The sequence below is a fragment of the Eleutherodactylus coqui genome, chromosome 1, assembly GCF_035609145.1.
Source record: "Eleutherodactylus coqui strain aEleCoq1 chromosome 1, aEleCoq1.hap1, whole genome shotgun sequence".
NCBI classification, from domain to species: Eukaryota; Metazoa; Chordata; class Amphibia; order Anura; family Eleutherodactylidae; genus Eleutherodactylus; species Eleutherodactylus coqui.
Genome location: NC_089837.1, coordinates 358,495,015 through 358,511,983, shown reverse-complemented (window position 1 = coordinate 358,511,983; position 16,969 = coordinate 358,495,015). Strand labels below are relative to the sequence as shown.

Here is a 16,969-nt window from a genome sequence, read left to right as displayed (position 1 = left end):
TCTCTGCTGGGGGTAGTAATCCTAATTAATACGCAGCTTTGGACACTTGACTGCTTCTGCACTGTGAATTCCACTAGCTCAGTCATACGCACCTACGTCTCACTACAGGCTTGCGCAAAATTCTTTCCTGGCTCTGCTGTGCGTTCCGTAAGCGAAGTCAGCCTCCAACCACAGGCCAATAAGCGGCACATTTAATTACAGCGTTCTGTTTCTGCACTACTGATAATACACCATGCTGAGGGGTAGGGGTAGGCCTAGAGGACGTGGACGCGGGCGAGGACGCAGAGGCCCAAGTCAGGGTGTGGGCACAGGCCGAGCTCCTGATCCAGGTGTATCGCAGCCGACTGCTGCAGGATTAGGAGAGAGGCACGTTTCTGGCGTCCCCACATTCATCTCACAATTAATGGGTCCACGCGGTAGACCTTTATTAGAAAATGAGCAGTGTGAGCAGGTCCTGTCGTGGATGGCAGAAAGTGCATCCAGCAATCTATCGACCACCCAGAGTTCTACGCCGTCCACTGCTGCAACTCTGGATCCTCTGGCTGCTGCTCCTCCTTCCTCCCAGCCTCCTCATTCCATTACAATGACACATTCTGAGGAGCAGGCAGACTTCCAGGAACTGTTCTCGGGCCCCTGCCCAGAATGGACAGCAATGGTTTCTCTCCCACCGGAGGAGTTTGTCGTGACCGATGCCCAACCTTTGGAAAGTTCCCGGGGTCCGGGAGATGAGGCTGGGGACTTCCGGCAACTGTCTCAAGAGCTTTCAGTGGGTGAGGAGGACGACAACGATGAGACACAGTTGTCTATCACTCAGGTAGTAGTAATTGCAGTAAGTCCGAGGGAAGAGCGCACAGAGGATTCGGAGGAAGAGCAGCAGGACGATGAGGTGACTGACCCCACCTGGTTTGCTACGCCTACTGAGGACAGGTCTTCAGAGGGGGAGGCAAGGGCAGCAGCAGGGCAGGTTGGAAGAGGCAGTGCGGTGGCCAGGGGTAGAGGCAGGGCCAGACCAAATAATCCACCAACTGTTTCCCAAAGCGCCACCTCGCGCCATGCCACCCTCCAGAGGCCGAGGTGCTCAAAGGTGTGGCAGTTTTTCACTGAGAGTGCAGACGACCGACGAACTGTGGTATGCAAGGTTTGTCGCGCCAAGATCAGCCGTGGTGCCACCACCACCAGCCTCACCACCACCAGCATGCACAGGCATATGATGGCCAAGCACCCCACAAGGTGGGGCGAAGGCCGTTCACCGCCTCCGGTTTGCACCACTGCCTCTCCCCCTGTGCCCCAACCTGCCACTGAGATCCAAACCCCCCCTCTTAGGACACAGGCACGACTGTCTCCCGGCCTGCACCCACACCCTCACCTCCGCTGTCCTCGGCCCCATCCACCAATGTCTCTCAACGCACCGTCCAGCCGTCGCTAGCGCAAGTGTTTAAGCGCAAGCGCAAGTACGCCGCCACGCACCCGCACGCTCAAGCGTTAAACGTGCACATAGCCAAATTGATCAGCCTGAAGATGCTGCCGTATAGGCTTGTGGAAACTGAGGCTTTCAAAAACATGATGGCGGCGGCCCCGCGCTACTCGGTTCCCAGTCGCCACTACTTTTCCCGATGTGCCGTCCCAGCCCTGCATGACCACGTCTCCCGCAACATTGTACGCGCCCTCACCAACGCGGTTACTGGCAAGGTCCACTTAACAACGGACACGTGGACAAGCAAAGGCGGGCAGGACCACTATATCTCCCTGACGGCACATTGGGTGAATTTAGTGGAGGCTGGGACCGAGTCAGAGCCTGGGACCGCTCACGTCCTACCCACCCCCAGAATTACGGGCCCCAGCTCGGTGCTGGTATCTGCGGCGGTGTATGCTTCCTCCACTAAACCACCCTCCTCCTCCTCCTCCTCCTCCTCCTACGCAACCTCTGTCTCACAATCAAGATTTGTCAGCAGCAGCACGTCGCCAGCAGTCGGTGTCGCGCGGCGTGGCAGCACAGCGGTGGCCAAGCGTCAGCAGGCCGTGCTGAAACTACTCAGCTTAGGAGAGAAGAGGCACATGGCCCACGAACTGCTGCAGGGTCTGACAGAGCAGACTGACCGCTGGCTTTCGCCGCTGAGCCTCCAACCGGGCATGGCCGTGTGTGACAACGGCCGTAACCTGGTGGCGGCTCTGCAGCTCGGCAATCTCACGCACGTGCCATGCCTGGCCCACATCTTTAATTTGGTGGTTCAGCACTTTCTGAAAAGCTACCCACAATTGTCAGACCTGCTCGGAAAGGTGCGCCGGCTCAGCGCACATTTCCGCAAGTCCAAGACAGACGCTGCCACCCTGCGCACCCTGCAACATCGGTTTAATCTGCCAGTGCACCGACTGCTGTGCGATGTGCCCACACGGTGGAACTCTACGCTCTACATGTTGGCCAGGCTCTATGAGCAGCGTAGAGCTATAGTGGAATACCAACTCCAACATGGGCAGCGTAGTGAGAGTCAGCCTCCTCAATTCTTTACAGAAGAGTGGGCCTGGTTGGCAGACATCTGCCAGGTCCTTGGAAACTTTGAGGAGTCTACCCAGATGGTGAGCGGCGATGCTGAAATCATTAGCGTCACCATTCCTCTGCTATGCCTCTTGAGAAGTTCCCTGCAAAGCATAAAGGCAGACGCTTTGCGCTCGGAAACGGAGGCGGGGGAAGACATCGCTCGATAGTCAGGGCACCCTCATGTCTATATCTCAGCGTGTTGAGGAGGAGGAGGAGGGGGAGGAGCATGAGGAGGAGGGGGAAGAGACAGCTTAGCCCACTGCTGAGGGTACCCATGCTGCTTGCCTGTCATCCTTTCAGCGTGTATGGCCAGAGGAGGAGGAGGAGGAGGATCCTGAAAGTGATCTTCCTAGTGAGGACAGCCATGTGTTGCGTACAGGTACCCTGGCACACATGGCTGACTTCATGTTAGGATGCCTTTCTCGTGACCCTCGCGTTACACGCATTCTGGCCACTACGGATTACTGGGTGTACACACTGCTCGACCCACGGTATAAGGAGAACCTTTCCACTCTCATACCCGAAGAGGAAAGGGGTTCGAGAGTGATGCTATACCACAGGACCCTGGCGGACAAACTGATGGTAAAATTCCCATCCGGCAGCGCTAGTGGCAGAAGGTGCAGTTCCAAGGGCCAGGTAGCAGGGGAGACGCGGAGATCAGGCAACATGTACAGCACAGGCAGGGGAACACTGTCCAAGGCCTTTGACAGCTTTATGGCTCCCCAGCAAGACTGTGTCACCGCTCCCCAGTCAAGGCTGAGTCGGCGGGAGCACTGTAAAAGGATGGTGAGGGAGTACGTAGCCGATCGCACGACCGTCCTCCGTGACGCCTCTGCCCCCTACAACTACTGGGTGTCGAAGCTGGACACGTGGCCTGAACTTGCGCTGTATGCCCTGGAGGTGCTTGCTTGTCCTGCGGCTAGCGTCTTGTCAGAGAGGGTGTTTAGTGTGGCTGGGGGAATCATCACGGATAAGCATACCCACCTGTCAACCGACAGTGCCGACAGGCTTACACTCATCAAGATGAACAAAGCCTGGATTTCCCCAGACTTCTCTTCTCCACCAGCGGACAGCAGCGATACATAGGCTGTACCCTAAACAATACATAGGCTGCACCCGCGGATGGAAGCATCGTTCTCTATCACCATCAAAAACGGGGACCTTTTAGCTTCATCAATCTGTGTATAATATTCCTCCTCCTCCTGCTCCTCCTCCTGAAACCTCACGTAATCACGCCGAACGGGCAATTTTTCTTAGGCCCACAAGGCTCAGTCATATAACTTTTGTAAACAATGTTTATACGTTTCAATTCTCAATTCAATAAAGCGTTGAAACTTGCACCTGAACCAATTTTTATTTTAACTGGGCTGCCTCCAGGCCTAGTTACAAATTAAGCCACATTAACCAAAGCGATTAATGGGATTCACCCGCCCTCTTGGTTGGGCAATTTTTTGAAGTACATTTGTACTGTTGGTACACCAATTTTTTGGGCCCTCGCCTACAGTGTAATCCAATTAATTTTTTGCCCACCTGCATTAAAGCTGACGTTACCTCAGCTGTGCTGGGCACTGCAATGGGATATATTTATGTACCGCCGGTGGGTTCCAGGGAGCCACCCATGCTGTCGGTCCACACGGAGTTGTAACTGCATGTGTCCACTTCTAAAGAACCCCAGTCTGACTGGGGCATGCAGTGTGGGTCGAAGCCCACCTGCATTAAACCTGACGTTACCTCAGCTGTGATGGGCAATGCAATGGGATATATTTATGTACCGCCGGTGGGTTCCAGGGAGCCACCCATGCTGTGGGTCCACAGGGACTTCACATTAGGGATTTGTACCTGCCAGTGTCTATGTATTAAAAACCCCGGTCAGACTGGGGCATGCAGTGTGGGCCGAAGCCCACCTGTATTAAACCTGACGTTACCTCAGCTGTGATGGGCAATGCAATGGGATATATTTATGTACTGCCGGTGGCTTCCTGGGACCCACCCATGCTGTCGGTCCACACGGAGTTGTAACTGCATATGTTTACTTCTAAAGAACCCCAGTCTGACTGGGGAATGCAGTGTGGGCCGAAGCCCACCTGCATTAAACCTGACGTTACCTCAGCTGTGATGGGCAATACAATGGGATATATTTATGTACCGCCGGTGGCTTCCTGGGACCCACCCATGCTGTCGGTTCACACAGAGTTGTAACTCCATGTGTCCACTTCTAAAGAACCCCAGTCTGACTGGGGCATGCAGTGTGGGCCGAAGACCACCTGCATTAAACCTGACGTTACCTCAGCTGTGATGGGCACTGCAATGGGATATATTTATGTACCGCCGGTGGGTTCCAGGGAGCCACCCATGCTGTGGGTCCACAGGGACTTCACATTAGGGATTTGTACCTGCCAGTGTCTATGTATTAAAAACCCCGGTCAGACTGGGGCATGCAGTGTGCGCCGAAGCCCACCTGCATTAAACCTGACATTACCTCAGCTGTGATGGGCACTGCAATGGGATATATTTATGTACCGCCGGTGGCTTCCTGGGACCCACCCATGCTGTCGGTCCACACGGAGTTGTAACTCCATGTGTCCACTTCTAAAGAACCCCAGTCTGACTGGGGCATGCAGTGTGGGCCGAAGCCCACCTGCATTAAACCTGACGTTACCTCAGCTGTGATGGGCAATACAATGGGATATATTTATGTACCGCCGGTGGCTTCCTGGGACCCACCCATGCTGTCGGTTCACACGGAGTTGTAACTTCATGTGTCCACTTCTAAAGAACCCCAGTCTGACTGGGGCATGCAGTGTGGGCCGAAGACCACCTGCATTAAACCTGACGTTACCTCAGCTGTGATGGGCACTGCAATGGGATATATTTATGTACCGCCGGTGGGTTCCAGGGAGCCACCCATGCTGTGGGTCCACAGGGACTTCACATTAGGGATTTGTACCTGCCAGTGTCTATGTATTAAAAACCCCGGTCAGACTGGGGCATGCAGTGTGCGCCGAAGCCCACCTGCATTAAACCTGACATTACCTCAGCTGTGATGGGCACTGCAATGGGATATATTTATGTACCGCCGGTGGCTTCCTGGGACCCACCCATGCTGTCGGTCCACACTGAGTTGTAACTCCATGTGTCCACTTCTAAAGAACCCTAGTCTGACTGGGGCATGCAGTGTGGGCCGAATACCACCTGCATTTAATCGGACGTTACCTCAGCTGTGATGGGCACTGCAATGGGATACATTTATGTACAGCCGGTGGGTTCCAGGGAGCCACCCATGCTGTGGGTGCACACGGAATTCCCATTGCAGAGTTGTACCTGCCTGTGACTATTTATAAAAAACCCTGGTCTGACTGGGGCATGCAGACACCTTGACAGAATGAATAGTGTGTGGCACATGGGTTCCCCATTGCTATGCCCACGTGTGCAGCTCCTGATGGAGGTGGCACAGGATTGGATTTTTCATTGCTTCTGTACAGCATTATGGGCTATCGCCCCGCCCCTTTTGAAGAGGGTCGCTGCCTGGCCATGCCAACCCTCTGCAGTGTGTGCCTGCAGTTCCTCCTCATGGCAGATGCACTTATAATTAGACATGAGGGTGGTGTGGCTATGAGGCCAGCGTGTGGCATGAGGGCAGCTGAAGGCACTTTGGTGTGCACTGTGGACACTGGGTCGTGCGGGGGGGGGGGGGGGTTGGGCAGCATGTAACCCAGGAGAAGTGGCAGTGGAGTGTCATGCAGGCAGTGATTGTGCTTTGTTGGAGGTAGTGTGGTGCTTAGCTAAGGTATGCCTTGCTAATGAGGGTTTTTCAGAAGTAAAAATTGTTGGGAGGGGGGGCCCACTCTTGCCGCTATTGTGGCTTAATAGTGGGACCTGGGAACTTGAGATGCAGCCCAACATATAGCCCCTCGCCTGCCCTATCCGTTGCTGTGTCGTTCCCATCACTTTCTTGAATTGCCCAGATTTTCACAAATGAAAACCTTAGCGAGCATCGGCGATATACAAAAATGCTCTAGTCGCCCATTGACTTCAATGGGGTTCGTTACTCGAAATGAACCCTCGAGCATCGCGAAAAGTTCGTCTCGAGTAATGAGCACCCGAGCATTTTGGTGCTCGCTCATCTCTAATAATGATCATATAATAAAACCAAGTTCCTTATAACAATCTAGTATTACTGGCCTGTGGTCATATGGGCATGTCAGCGACCATGTGCATAGGGTACTGGAGGTTTCCTTGTGGAGTTGGAAGGGACCTCCAGGTTCATCAGGCATGAGCAATTTGCAAACTATGTCCTATGAGGAATGGTAAAGGATCTGCGAATGTTTAGATTGCAAAAAAGAAGGCTGAGAGGAGACTTAATATCTGTCTACAGATATCTGAAGGGCTGTTACAGTTCAGAGGGATCAGCCCTATTCTCATTTGTACAAGGAAAGACTAGAAGCAATGGGATGAAACTGAAAGGGAGGTGACACTAATTAGATATTAGAAAAAACTTTCTGACAGTGAGGGTGATCAATGAGTGGAAGCGGTTACCACGGGAGGTGGTGAGTTCTCCTTCAATGGAAGTGTTCAAACAGAGGCTAAACAGACATCTGTCTGGGATGATTTAGTGATCCTGCATAGAACAGGTGGTTGGACCCGATGACCCTGGAAGTCCCTTCCAATTTTATGATTCTAAGCAGTAAATTAGCAGTGTGTTAACATCCCCCTAGGATTACAGGAATGGATATAGGTAAAACCACATCCACAATGAAACCTACTGTAGCCTAAAAGTACCCTATCTTCGGCAGCAAAATATCTTCAGCAAACACACAATGTCAAATCTACACAATACAGTAAGTATTTTGGTTTAGATTCGCCTCGGATTTCCCCTCCTCAATTGAAGGTGTGAAATCCGCACTAAAAATCCACAGCTTAAACTGATATGCTGTTGATTTACCATCCCATCCACAATGCTTGTACTGTAATGCTGCAGAATTTTCGCAGCAATTCCGAACATTCCCTAAGAGGCAAAGAGGTGGTCACAAACATTTGTCTTTCTCTTGAAATTGCTGGCTTGGCTGGCTTCATGATTTTAAAAACTTTCTTTGGCCACCATGTCTATGTGACTATAAAAAGGATCAGGTGGGGTCCTTGTCCCAGAGGCAAGATGGTACCACCATGAACCTTAAGCAAGCCCTGCAAATAGTACATCCTGTAGGTTTCTAAAATGACTATTCATTAAATACTTTTGGTTTTCAACACATTGGAGGCAATTTATGAAAGTATGTCTGCCAGTTTTCTGGCCTAAATTTTGGTGGACCTCTTAATTAATTAATGACTTAACCCCATCAGTGGCACGCCCGGAAATTTTCCGGGACGAACTCCCACTACCCATAGTGATATAGCCCAGTAGATTTTGGGCTATGTTTCACTATGTAGCAGTGTGCTCTGCCTGCACAGTCACACAGAGAACAGTGCAGGACTTTAAAAAAAAAAGAAGAAGCAGGAAGATAGAACCGATCTGCCGGCAACTTTTTGCTTTTTTTTTTTTAACTTCTGTACTGCTTTGATTACACGTTGCCACGGACACCTTTGGCTTGTCAGAAGCAGCTGATGGTCTCCGTGGCAGGGAGAACTGGTGATTGGCTGTCAGAGGATAGCCGGGCACCAGCTCTTACAGTAGAGAATGGAGAAAACCTCAGATTTCTGCTGTTTAACCCTTTACAGCAGCATGTAAAGGGCTGTCACCATCGGACCACCGCAATGGGATCAGGGGGTCCTGATGGGTCTCTGTGGATGTCCCCTAAAGGGACAAAACACCACCTTTCTCCCTTTACTTTTTAAAATATTAAAAACAAAATTACACATGTGGTATCCCTGCATTCATAATGACCCAGAGAAGGAAGCTAGTACATTACTTAACCCCTCCGGGCTAATGCCCGCGACCAGATTTTTACTGCGGTTTGATTTGTGCGCCCGTTCAACAGATTTTTCTCTCCCAACATAACGTATTTCGGCCGGCTGTGAAGATTGGCGGTCGATATGTGCTCGTGGGAATAACGCCTGGAGTAATAGATGTTAATAAATTGGATTTAAATTCTGAGAATTTGAGCCACTTCTGTTTATGCGGTTAGAATGTCCGAGGGTAGGAGCACAATATAATGGATTACAGACATCATGAAATAACCTTTACATTATTGACACAGAAGCCAGCCGGAAGAAAAAACAAAATTCCAACGTTTCATTCACTTTGTTTTTATTTTGCTCTGGGAATATTTTGTAAAGTTTAATCTCATTCAGACATCTAAAACCACAGAGTCTGTAATACAATGTAATCAGTAAAATTACAAGGAAGCCACAATCACAGCACTAAGCGGAGAATGAAATCAAACAACGGATTCTTCTAATCAGTCACAGTTTTCCTCTTTAAATTAACACTGTGGAGTGTAACGCCCCGACACAATGGGAGCGCTCACCTCTCTTTACTATTTGCTTTAAGGAGTAACTGACAGCCCCAGAACTAGTTATTTGGGGCAACGCTTGGTGAGGTATTTCTGAATTATGTTACTGAATTATTCATGATGGCTGACCAAAGTTATTTTTCTATTTGAGTGTCCTTATGAAGTAATAAACATTAATTTTAGCATGTTAACCCATAACAAAGTGTTGCGGCCTTTTCTTGCCAATTATTTTGCTATGTAGTTATCTCTTTATTATACTATTATGTGACTGCGTACAGCTGCGATCTCATTAAGGACAAGGACTGCTAGAGTAAGGCCGGCTTCATACATGGCGTAAAAGTTGTAGAATTTCTCTGCATGAATATTCCAGAACTATGTAGAGTACAATGTTGCGATTTTGAATGCGATTTAACAAACCCTACTCAATGAGAGCATAAAAATTCCACTGCAGAGTCAAGTCATGTGGATTTTCAAATCTGCAGCATGGCCTATTTTTCGCGGAAAAGTCACTGTGGATTGCATTAATTTCAATGTAATGAATGAAATCATACAGCTAAATCTACACCCAGTCCACAACCAAATCTTCTGCAGCTTTGATTGCTGATTTTGGTGCAGATTCCTTATGCTGAAATACATTGGAAATGACCCGCTATGGTCAAAGTTTAATCCCTTTGGCACGTTTCTGCCACACAACAAGGATCTGAAGGATAAAACCTGAAGGAATCTCTGTTAGTCACTTGCTAATAGAGATTGTTTTACAAGCATACATAGCTGCGCACAAAACTGCGTGCCCACGTATGTGCAAAAACTTGCGTGAACACAGGTCCGTGCCCACTGAAAGCAATGGGCTTCCCGCAACCCCTGCAGAGATTTTCGGGGAAGGGATTTAAATATAAGCCTTTCCCTGAAAATCATCCCTGGCTCATGTAAAAAATAAAAAAATAGATACTCACCTGCCTGCCACTGCCGGGGCTCAGGCGTGTCTAGCCGCTTGATCTCCTGTCAGTGAAGTGAAGTTCCTTCAGCAGGCAGGGATTTTAAATCCCTGCCTGCTGAAAGGGCTGTATCTGATTGGCTAAGCACTCAGCCAGTCACAGGCAGCACTCAGCCATTCATTGAATTCAATGGTGCATGCATGTCCTACATTTTGCAGGTACATGCGTTTGCATGCCTGTAAAACACGTACATGTGAACACACCATAGAGAACTGATGGTTTTAAATAGACGTGTGATTTTGTGCGCACCTATGTACGCACATAAACATGCTCATCTGAATGAGGCTTAATACACTAAATGTTTTGTATCTCTATTGCTAAACATTTGCTGCACATCTCCGGGACAGAATTTTATATGCAACCTGCTTCAGGCTGGGAATGATTTTGCTACTGAATATATTACTATATAAACATCAAATTCAGCCAAGTAAATTATTTGACAGATGTCAGGGTAAGCAACCTGCCAAAAGTATTTACATTAAGACAAATATTCATATTTATGCAGAAAAAGTCAATATTTTGGAAGAGGGTAGCTGGGGTTAAAATAAATGGCAATAAACAAAGCTGTGCACACAAGCCATATCCAGTGTTAGCTTGTACAATCTGAACAATTACTAAATATATAGGAAGGAGAAACAGATTTGGTATTATCAGTTCTTGTACAGCTTCTTTATAGCATATATTACAAAATGTGTCTCTACTAACAATAATCTGACAAGTATATCACCTCTTTCCCTTAATACAATGTACACTGGGCACAGGACAATGTATACAGATGTAAAATATGTTGCGTGTCTTTCAGTGGGAGTTACTAAATATTGTTATTCTCCATCAAAGTAGTGACTATCCAGATTTTTCAGGATTTTCAGGGAGGCTTGAAATATTAAGCCTACTTGAAAAATAAGCCCTAGCTTTTCACAGCCATCGCATTGGTTTATCGAGTGCTGCATTGCGCTAAGCAGCGCTTGAGAACCAATCGGAGCTATCGTTTCCTGGAGGCGGGATTTATGAATCCCATAACCAGGAAGTGATCTCCTTTGTGGGTGAACAGGGACTGCAGAACGCGCAGCGAAGCTCTGGAAATGCAGTGGAAGGATGCAGACCAAGCATTCTAGGTAAGTAAAATAAGATATCCCCAGAAAATAAGACTTAGTGCCTCTTTTAGGTCTTATTTTCAGAGAAACATGGTATATAAGGGAATTAGATTCTTTGCATTTAATGTGCTCCATCTCCCGATGCAAAATCTGTAAATCTGAAACAGGTCCCCCCACTATAATGGTTTATTCATAGTACTGGTCTCATATATGGGCATGAAAGACCCTTCAGGCATCCTGTAGCTCTAGGGCCTGGGACTGATCGCATCCTCTGCACCAAAGTTATTCCCCTACTAAATTGGGTATTTTCAATCACAATATTATGAAGATATGCTATAACAGTAAGGCTGTAAGGATTCAACCTCTGAGACCTCAAGTGAATAGGGCTATGCTGCAGCTCCATGCACAGTTGGTGGAAGAAGCCATCATATTAGGAAACACAAAGACTGGTATGACATATGTCTGTCTACCACTGTATTAGGAAAACCATGCAAGTGCCTACTAGGCTGCTGTGATCCTCTCCAGCTGTCTTCTTCCTAACAAGTTACTCCACAAGACATTATTCCGAGAGTTACAGCTTGGAGTTAGATGGCCAATGACTTTCCCTCTTTTGCACAATGAATAAGTAGCATGAATATCTCCCAACCCTATAAGAAACTCACTTACCTTCACTGGGGAGCACGGGGCAAACATTATGCTGTATGTCTCTCCTGGATTTACTCTCCTTGCAGTACATGAGTGGCCTGGCTCGGCTTATGCGCTCCGACTCCTTGTTGGATGTTCCTTGTGCCTGTCTTGTCTTTATGATTTCTGAGGGGGGCAGCGTAGGAGTATATTGGTTCCACTTTTGTCGCCTGTAGGTAATTGTGTTGCGCTTTGATATTACTGTTGTTCTCAGTATAGACTAGGTAGTTTGCACTACAGGGTTGTTATTGTTAAGGAGTTTACTGTGTCTAATTTGCCTTCTTGAGCTACTTTGACCAAGTTGAAGGGCACCAGGTTGATATTCGACCACTTGGTCACTTTTTATTTTTGAAGCTGAACTGTGGCCAGGTTATTCTATTTAGTGTGTATTTTGCACCCTGTGCTCCATTATGTACTCAGTGTTTGCTCTACTTATAAGACGCCATCAATACGCCTTCTTAGTTCGAATCAGTCATTTTATTATCAGAATACTGTACATTCTGGAGCTTCATTTTATTGTATTGATATTTGAGACCCGGTGTTTTCTGCATTTCTGCTTGTTTTGCCTTTTTGCTAAATAGTGCTTTTCTGCATTACAAAAATAAAACCATGTAAGTATTTTGGCTAAGGCTAGCTTCAGATGATCGGATCCCTATTGCGGAATCCATGGTCAGCGTCCACAGCAAATCGCACGCACTGAAAGGCTTGTGCTTTCACCTTTTCCATTTCACACTCACAGATACAAACTATGTATTCCACGAGTGGAGGAAAAATCGCAGCATGCTCTATTTTGCTGCGGACTCCGTGCGGACGGCCTCCATTGAAGTCAGTGGAGGCCATCCGACCTGCAGCTCCTATGCAATTAACATTTCCTAGTGACTGTTTGGGAAATACAGATATTGAAAAAAAAAAGTGTACTGCGCATGAAGGACGGCGAGCGTCCGCGGTGATCCGCATTACAGATAATGCAGGTACATGGGGTCGCCAGCCCGAGTCACAGCCAGATTCTGCTGCAGAATCCGACTTGCTGTGTACAGCCGTCCTAAATCATTAATACTTTGGTTTTCATACAATGTTGAAAGTGTCTATTTCTTATAGTAAACATGTAAATAAAGATATTTTAGGTATTTACCCAATATTGGTCAACCCTTTTTAGGCCCAGTATCCACAGCGAATTTTAAATTTAAAGGCAACTTAAAGAATGCGGATGTGATTTTTTTCCCCTCCGGTGTGCTGCATCCTACACGCGGGAAGAAATCGCAGCATGCTCCACTTTTCTGTGGATTCCGCGGTACGGCTTCCATTGAAGTCAATATAAGCCGTCTGATCCGCGGCACAGCCACAGCTGTCACTATGGATGTACCACGGATCTGCAGAAAAAAAAATAAAATTGCACTACTGAAGAAAGAAGATCCGGCCAGCACAGAGGAGATCCCGCAGGCACGCATGGATTCCGCTGTAGGATTCAGCAGTGAAATTAGTGCAAGTGGACATTGCGCCTAAGTCTAATACAGTTGGACAGAAAGACACCCGTGCTGTATGTTTTTAGAGGTTATTGTTTGCATATTACTACGTAAAAGCTAATAATTGCACTTTTTGCAGGTATTGTGTCACTCATCTCGCTGGCCATACTGTCATATGAACGTTATACCACTCTGACCGTATATAATAAAGGAGGTTCAAACTTTACCAAACCCCTGCTTGCTGTGGCTAGCACCTGGATTTACTCGCTGATATGGACGGTGCCACCTCTACTAGGATGGAGCAGCTACGGGAAGGAAGGGCCAGGTACCAGCTGCTCGGTGCGCTGGACCTCTGAGTCTGCAGGATCGGTTTCTTACATCATCTGTCTCTTTATCTTCTGTTTGGTCTTGCCGGTTCTTGTGATGGTGTATTGTTATGGAAGGTTATTTTATGCTGTAAAACAGGTAAGGAACGAGCAGATCTATGTCACCTTTTGTTTATTATATGTTCCAGTCGCTTTTCCATTACATTTCCATTAGTCTATGACTATTAGTGAAACAGATGAAACAGATTCAAACAGATTATTAGTGAAACAGATTCAAGATTCATAATTTCTTATCCTTTAGGCCGTCTTCCCATGTGTGTAAGCGCAATTGCACGCACCTTAGCACAAATTTTGCGCTATAAATGAGGCTTTTTTGCACATATATCGGCATACCTCACTGCAGTTTTTCTGCCTGCAGGGAATGTTTTTATGGATGCAGGACACAAACATACACCCATTGAAATGACTAATTTTTCAAATAAGTTCTTGATGTGTTCTTTTTCCTGCGCAATTACCATTGTTTCACACATCTCCTTGCGTATTGCATGCGCATCGCACACCCCCTTTGACTTCTATGAGGAACTTTGGTGTATAAATATGCAGAAAGTTAGAGCATGTTCTATCTTTTTGCGTGGTCAAAATACACGCATTTGAATGAACCCCCAAACGCAGTAGAGGAACAGAAACCCTGAACTAAGCCCTGATGCAAGTGTGAAGCAGCCTAAGACCATCTTCAGGAGCAAAATGTATCAGAAATGTCTTTAATAGTAAATCACTAGAGATGAGCGAGCACCAAAATGCTCGGGTGCTCGTTACTCGGGACGAAATTTTCGCAATGCTCGAGGGTTCATTTCGAGTAACGAACCCCATTGAAGTCAATGGGCGACCCGTGCATTTTTGTATATCGCCAATGCTCGCTAAGGTTTTCGTTTGTGAAAATCTGGGCAATTCAAGAAAGTGATGGGAACGACACAGAAACGGATAGGGCAGGCGAGGGGCTACATGTTGGGCTGCATCTCAAGTTCCCAGGTCCCACTATTAAGCCACAATACCGGCAAGAGTGGGCCCCCCCCCCCTCCGCACTGTCAGCATAAAGATCGTTCTCCTCTGCCATAGCTGTAACAGCTATGGCAGAGAAGAACGATGTTTACCCATTGAATTCAATGGAGCCAGCAATACAGCAGGTTCCACTGAAAGCAATGGGCTGCCGGCGATCGCGGGATGAATTGTCGGGAAGGGCTTAAATATATAAGCCCTTCCCTGCAATTCATCCAGAAATGTGTTACAATAAAAATATATACCGGCGTATAAGGCGACGGGGCGTATAAGACGACCCCCCAACTGTCACCTTATACGCCGGCAATACAGTGGAGCAAAGAATAAAAATCATTACTCACTTCTTCTGACGTTCTGCGGTGCTCCTGCAGGCTGTCGCTCCCTCCTGATTCCCGGCAGAGCATTGCTTTCTGGACGCAGGGCTTGAAATCCCCGCCTCCAGAAACACGGCCAATCACAGCCATTCAATGACATCATTGTCATTGGCTGTGATTGGCTGAAGGCACGTGTGTTTCTGGAGGCGGGGATTTAAAGCCCTTCGTAGAGAAAGCAATGATCTGCCGGGAACCAGGAGGGAGCGACAGCCTGCAGCAGCGGCGCAGAACAGCAGAAGAAGTGAGTAATGATTTTTATTCTTTGCTCCACTGTATTACCGGCGTATAAGGTGACAGTTGGGGGGTCGTCTTATACGCCCCGTCGCCTTATACGCCGGTATATTTTTTTATTGTAACACATTTCTGGATGAATTGCAGGGAATGGCTTATATATTTAAGCCCTTCCCGACAATTCATCCTGCGATCACCGGCAGCCCATTGCTTTCAAAGGAGGCGGCTGTATTGCTGGCTCCATTGAATTCAATGGGCAAACATCGTTCTTCTCTGCCACAGCTGTTACAGCTGTGGAAGAGAAGAATGATTTGTCTTCTATATGTTCTCAATGGGGTCGGCGCTGCTGCCGCCGGCCCTATTGAGCGCATATAGAGAAGAGAACAGAAATCGCAGATCGCACATAGGTGCAATCTGCGATTGACTGCAATGGAAGCCGTCAGCGCGTACACCCGCAGCAAATAGAACATGCTGCGGGTGAGGATGGGAGATTTCACGGTGCGTAATTCCGCGGTGGAATTACGCATCGTGAGCATTGTGCTATTAGGTTCAATAGAACCTAATAGCAGGGTGCAACGCAGCGGATTTTTGCCGCGGATTTACGCGGCGTAAATCCGTTTGTGGGAAGGAGGCCTTAGGGTGCCTACCCACTAGCGTTTTTTTTCCCTGCGAAATTCGCAGCATTTTTTTCTCTGCAGGGGTCTATGGGACTTGTAATGTTAAAATCGCGATCGCGCAAAATCACGATTTCGCGGTAAATTGCGATTTTGCGCGATCGCGATTTTAACATTACAAGTCCCATAGACCACTGCAGAGAAAAAAATGCTGCGAATTTCGCAGGGAAAAAAACGCTAGTGGGTAGGCACCCTTAGTCAGACGGGCGTTTTTTCGCGCGATTTGCGGATCGCATGACGGATGCGCATCCGCAAATCGCGTGACCGGTGCCCGAAAATCGCCCGAAAATCTGCTCCTAGCCGTGTTTCATTAGAAACGGGCTGGAGCTGTCCGAAAGCAATGCGCTGCGGGCGAGTGTGGGATGAATTGTCGGGAAGGGCTTAAATATATAAGCCCTTCCCTGCAATTCATCCAGAAAAGTGTTAAAATAAAATATATATACATACTCACCTGCTCCCGGCAGCCGGCCTGCAGTGGGTGTGAAGGGGGTGTGAGTCAGACCTGCCCCCTGATTGGCTCAGCGCTGAGCCAATCAGGGGGCAGGTCTGACTCACACCCCCTTCACACCCACTGCAGGCCGGCTGCGTGGAACTCTGGCTGCCGGGAGCAGGTGAGCATATATATATACATATTTTATTTTAACACTTTTCTGGATGAATTGCAGGGAAGGGCTTATATATTTAAGCCCTTCCCGACAATTCATAGCAGCTCCGGCATCAACACCACTTTCCCTCCTCTATGTCAGAATGCATCTGTGGCGAGCCGCGGGAGGGGCAGATTTCAATACTCGGGTGACACCTAATCTCGCCAGCCACTCACTGCAGGGGGGTGGTATAGGGCTTGAACGTCGCAGGGGGAAGCTGTAATGCCTTCCCTGTCTTTCTATTGGCCAGAAAAGCGCGCAAATTTCTCAGGGAAGAAAATGAAGGTGACTCGAACATTGCGTGGTACTCGTCACGAGTAACGAGCATCTCGAACACCCTAATACTCGAACGAGTATCAAGCTCGGACGAGTATGCTCGCTCATCTCTATAAATCACGTTTTAGTTTTTTAGGCATCTTTCCTGGGGTTTTTGCCATTTTTTTAAG

General features: G+C 48.0%; 1 protein-coding gene across 1 annotated transcript in view; it reads left to right on the top strand.

Moving 5' to 3' along the window:
* The window catches only part of LOC136577618 (pinopsin-like), a 178,438-nt gene that overhangs the window by 129,367 nt on the left and 32,102 nt on the right, over nucleotides 1-16,969 (top strand). The window contains exon 3 of the mRNA XM_066577539.1: nucleotides 13,358-13,683. Within this exon, the coding sequence (XP_066433636.1) occupies nucleotides 13,358-13,683 (326 nt within the window). The remainder of the gene's footprint in view (nucleotides 1-13,357; nucleotides 13,684-16,969) is intronic.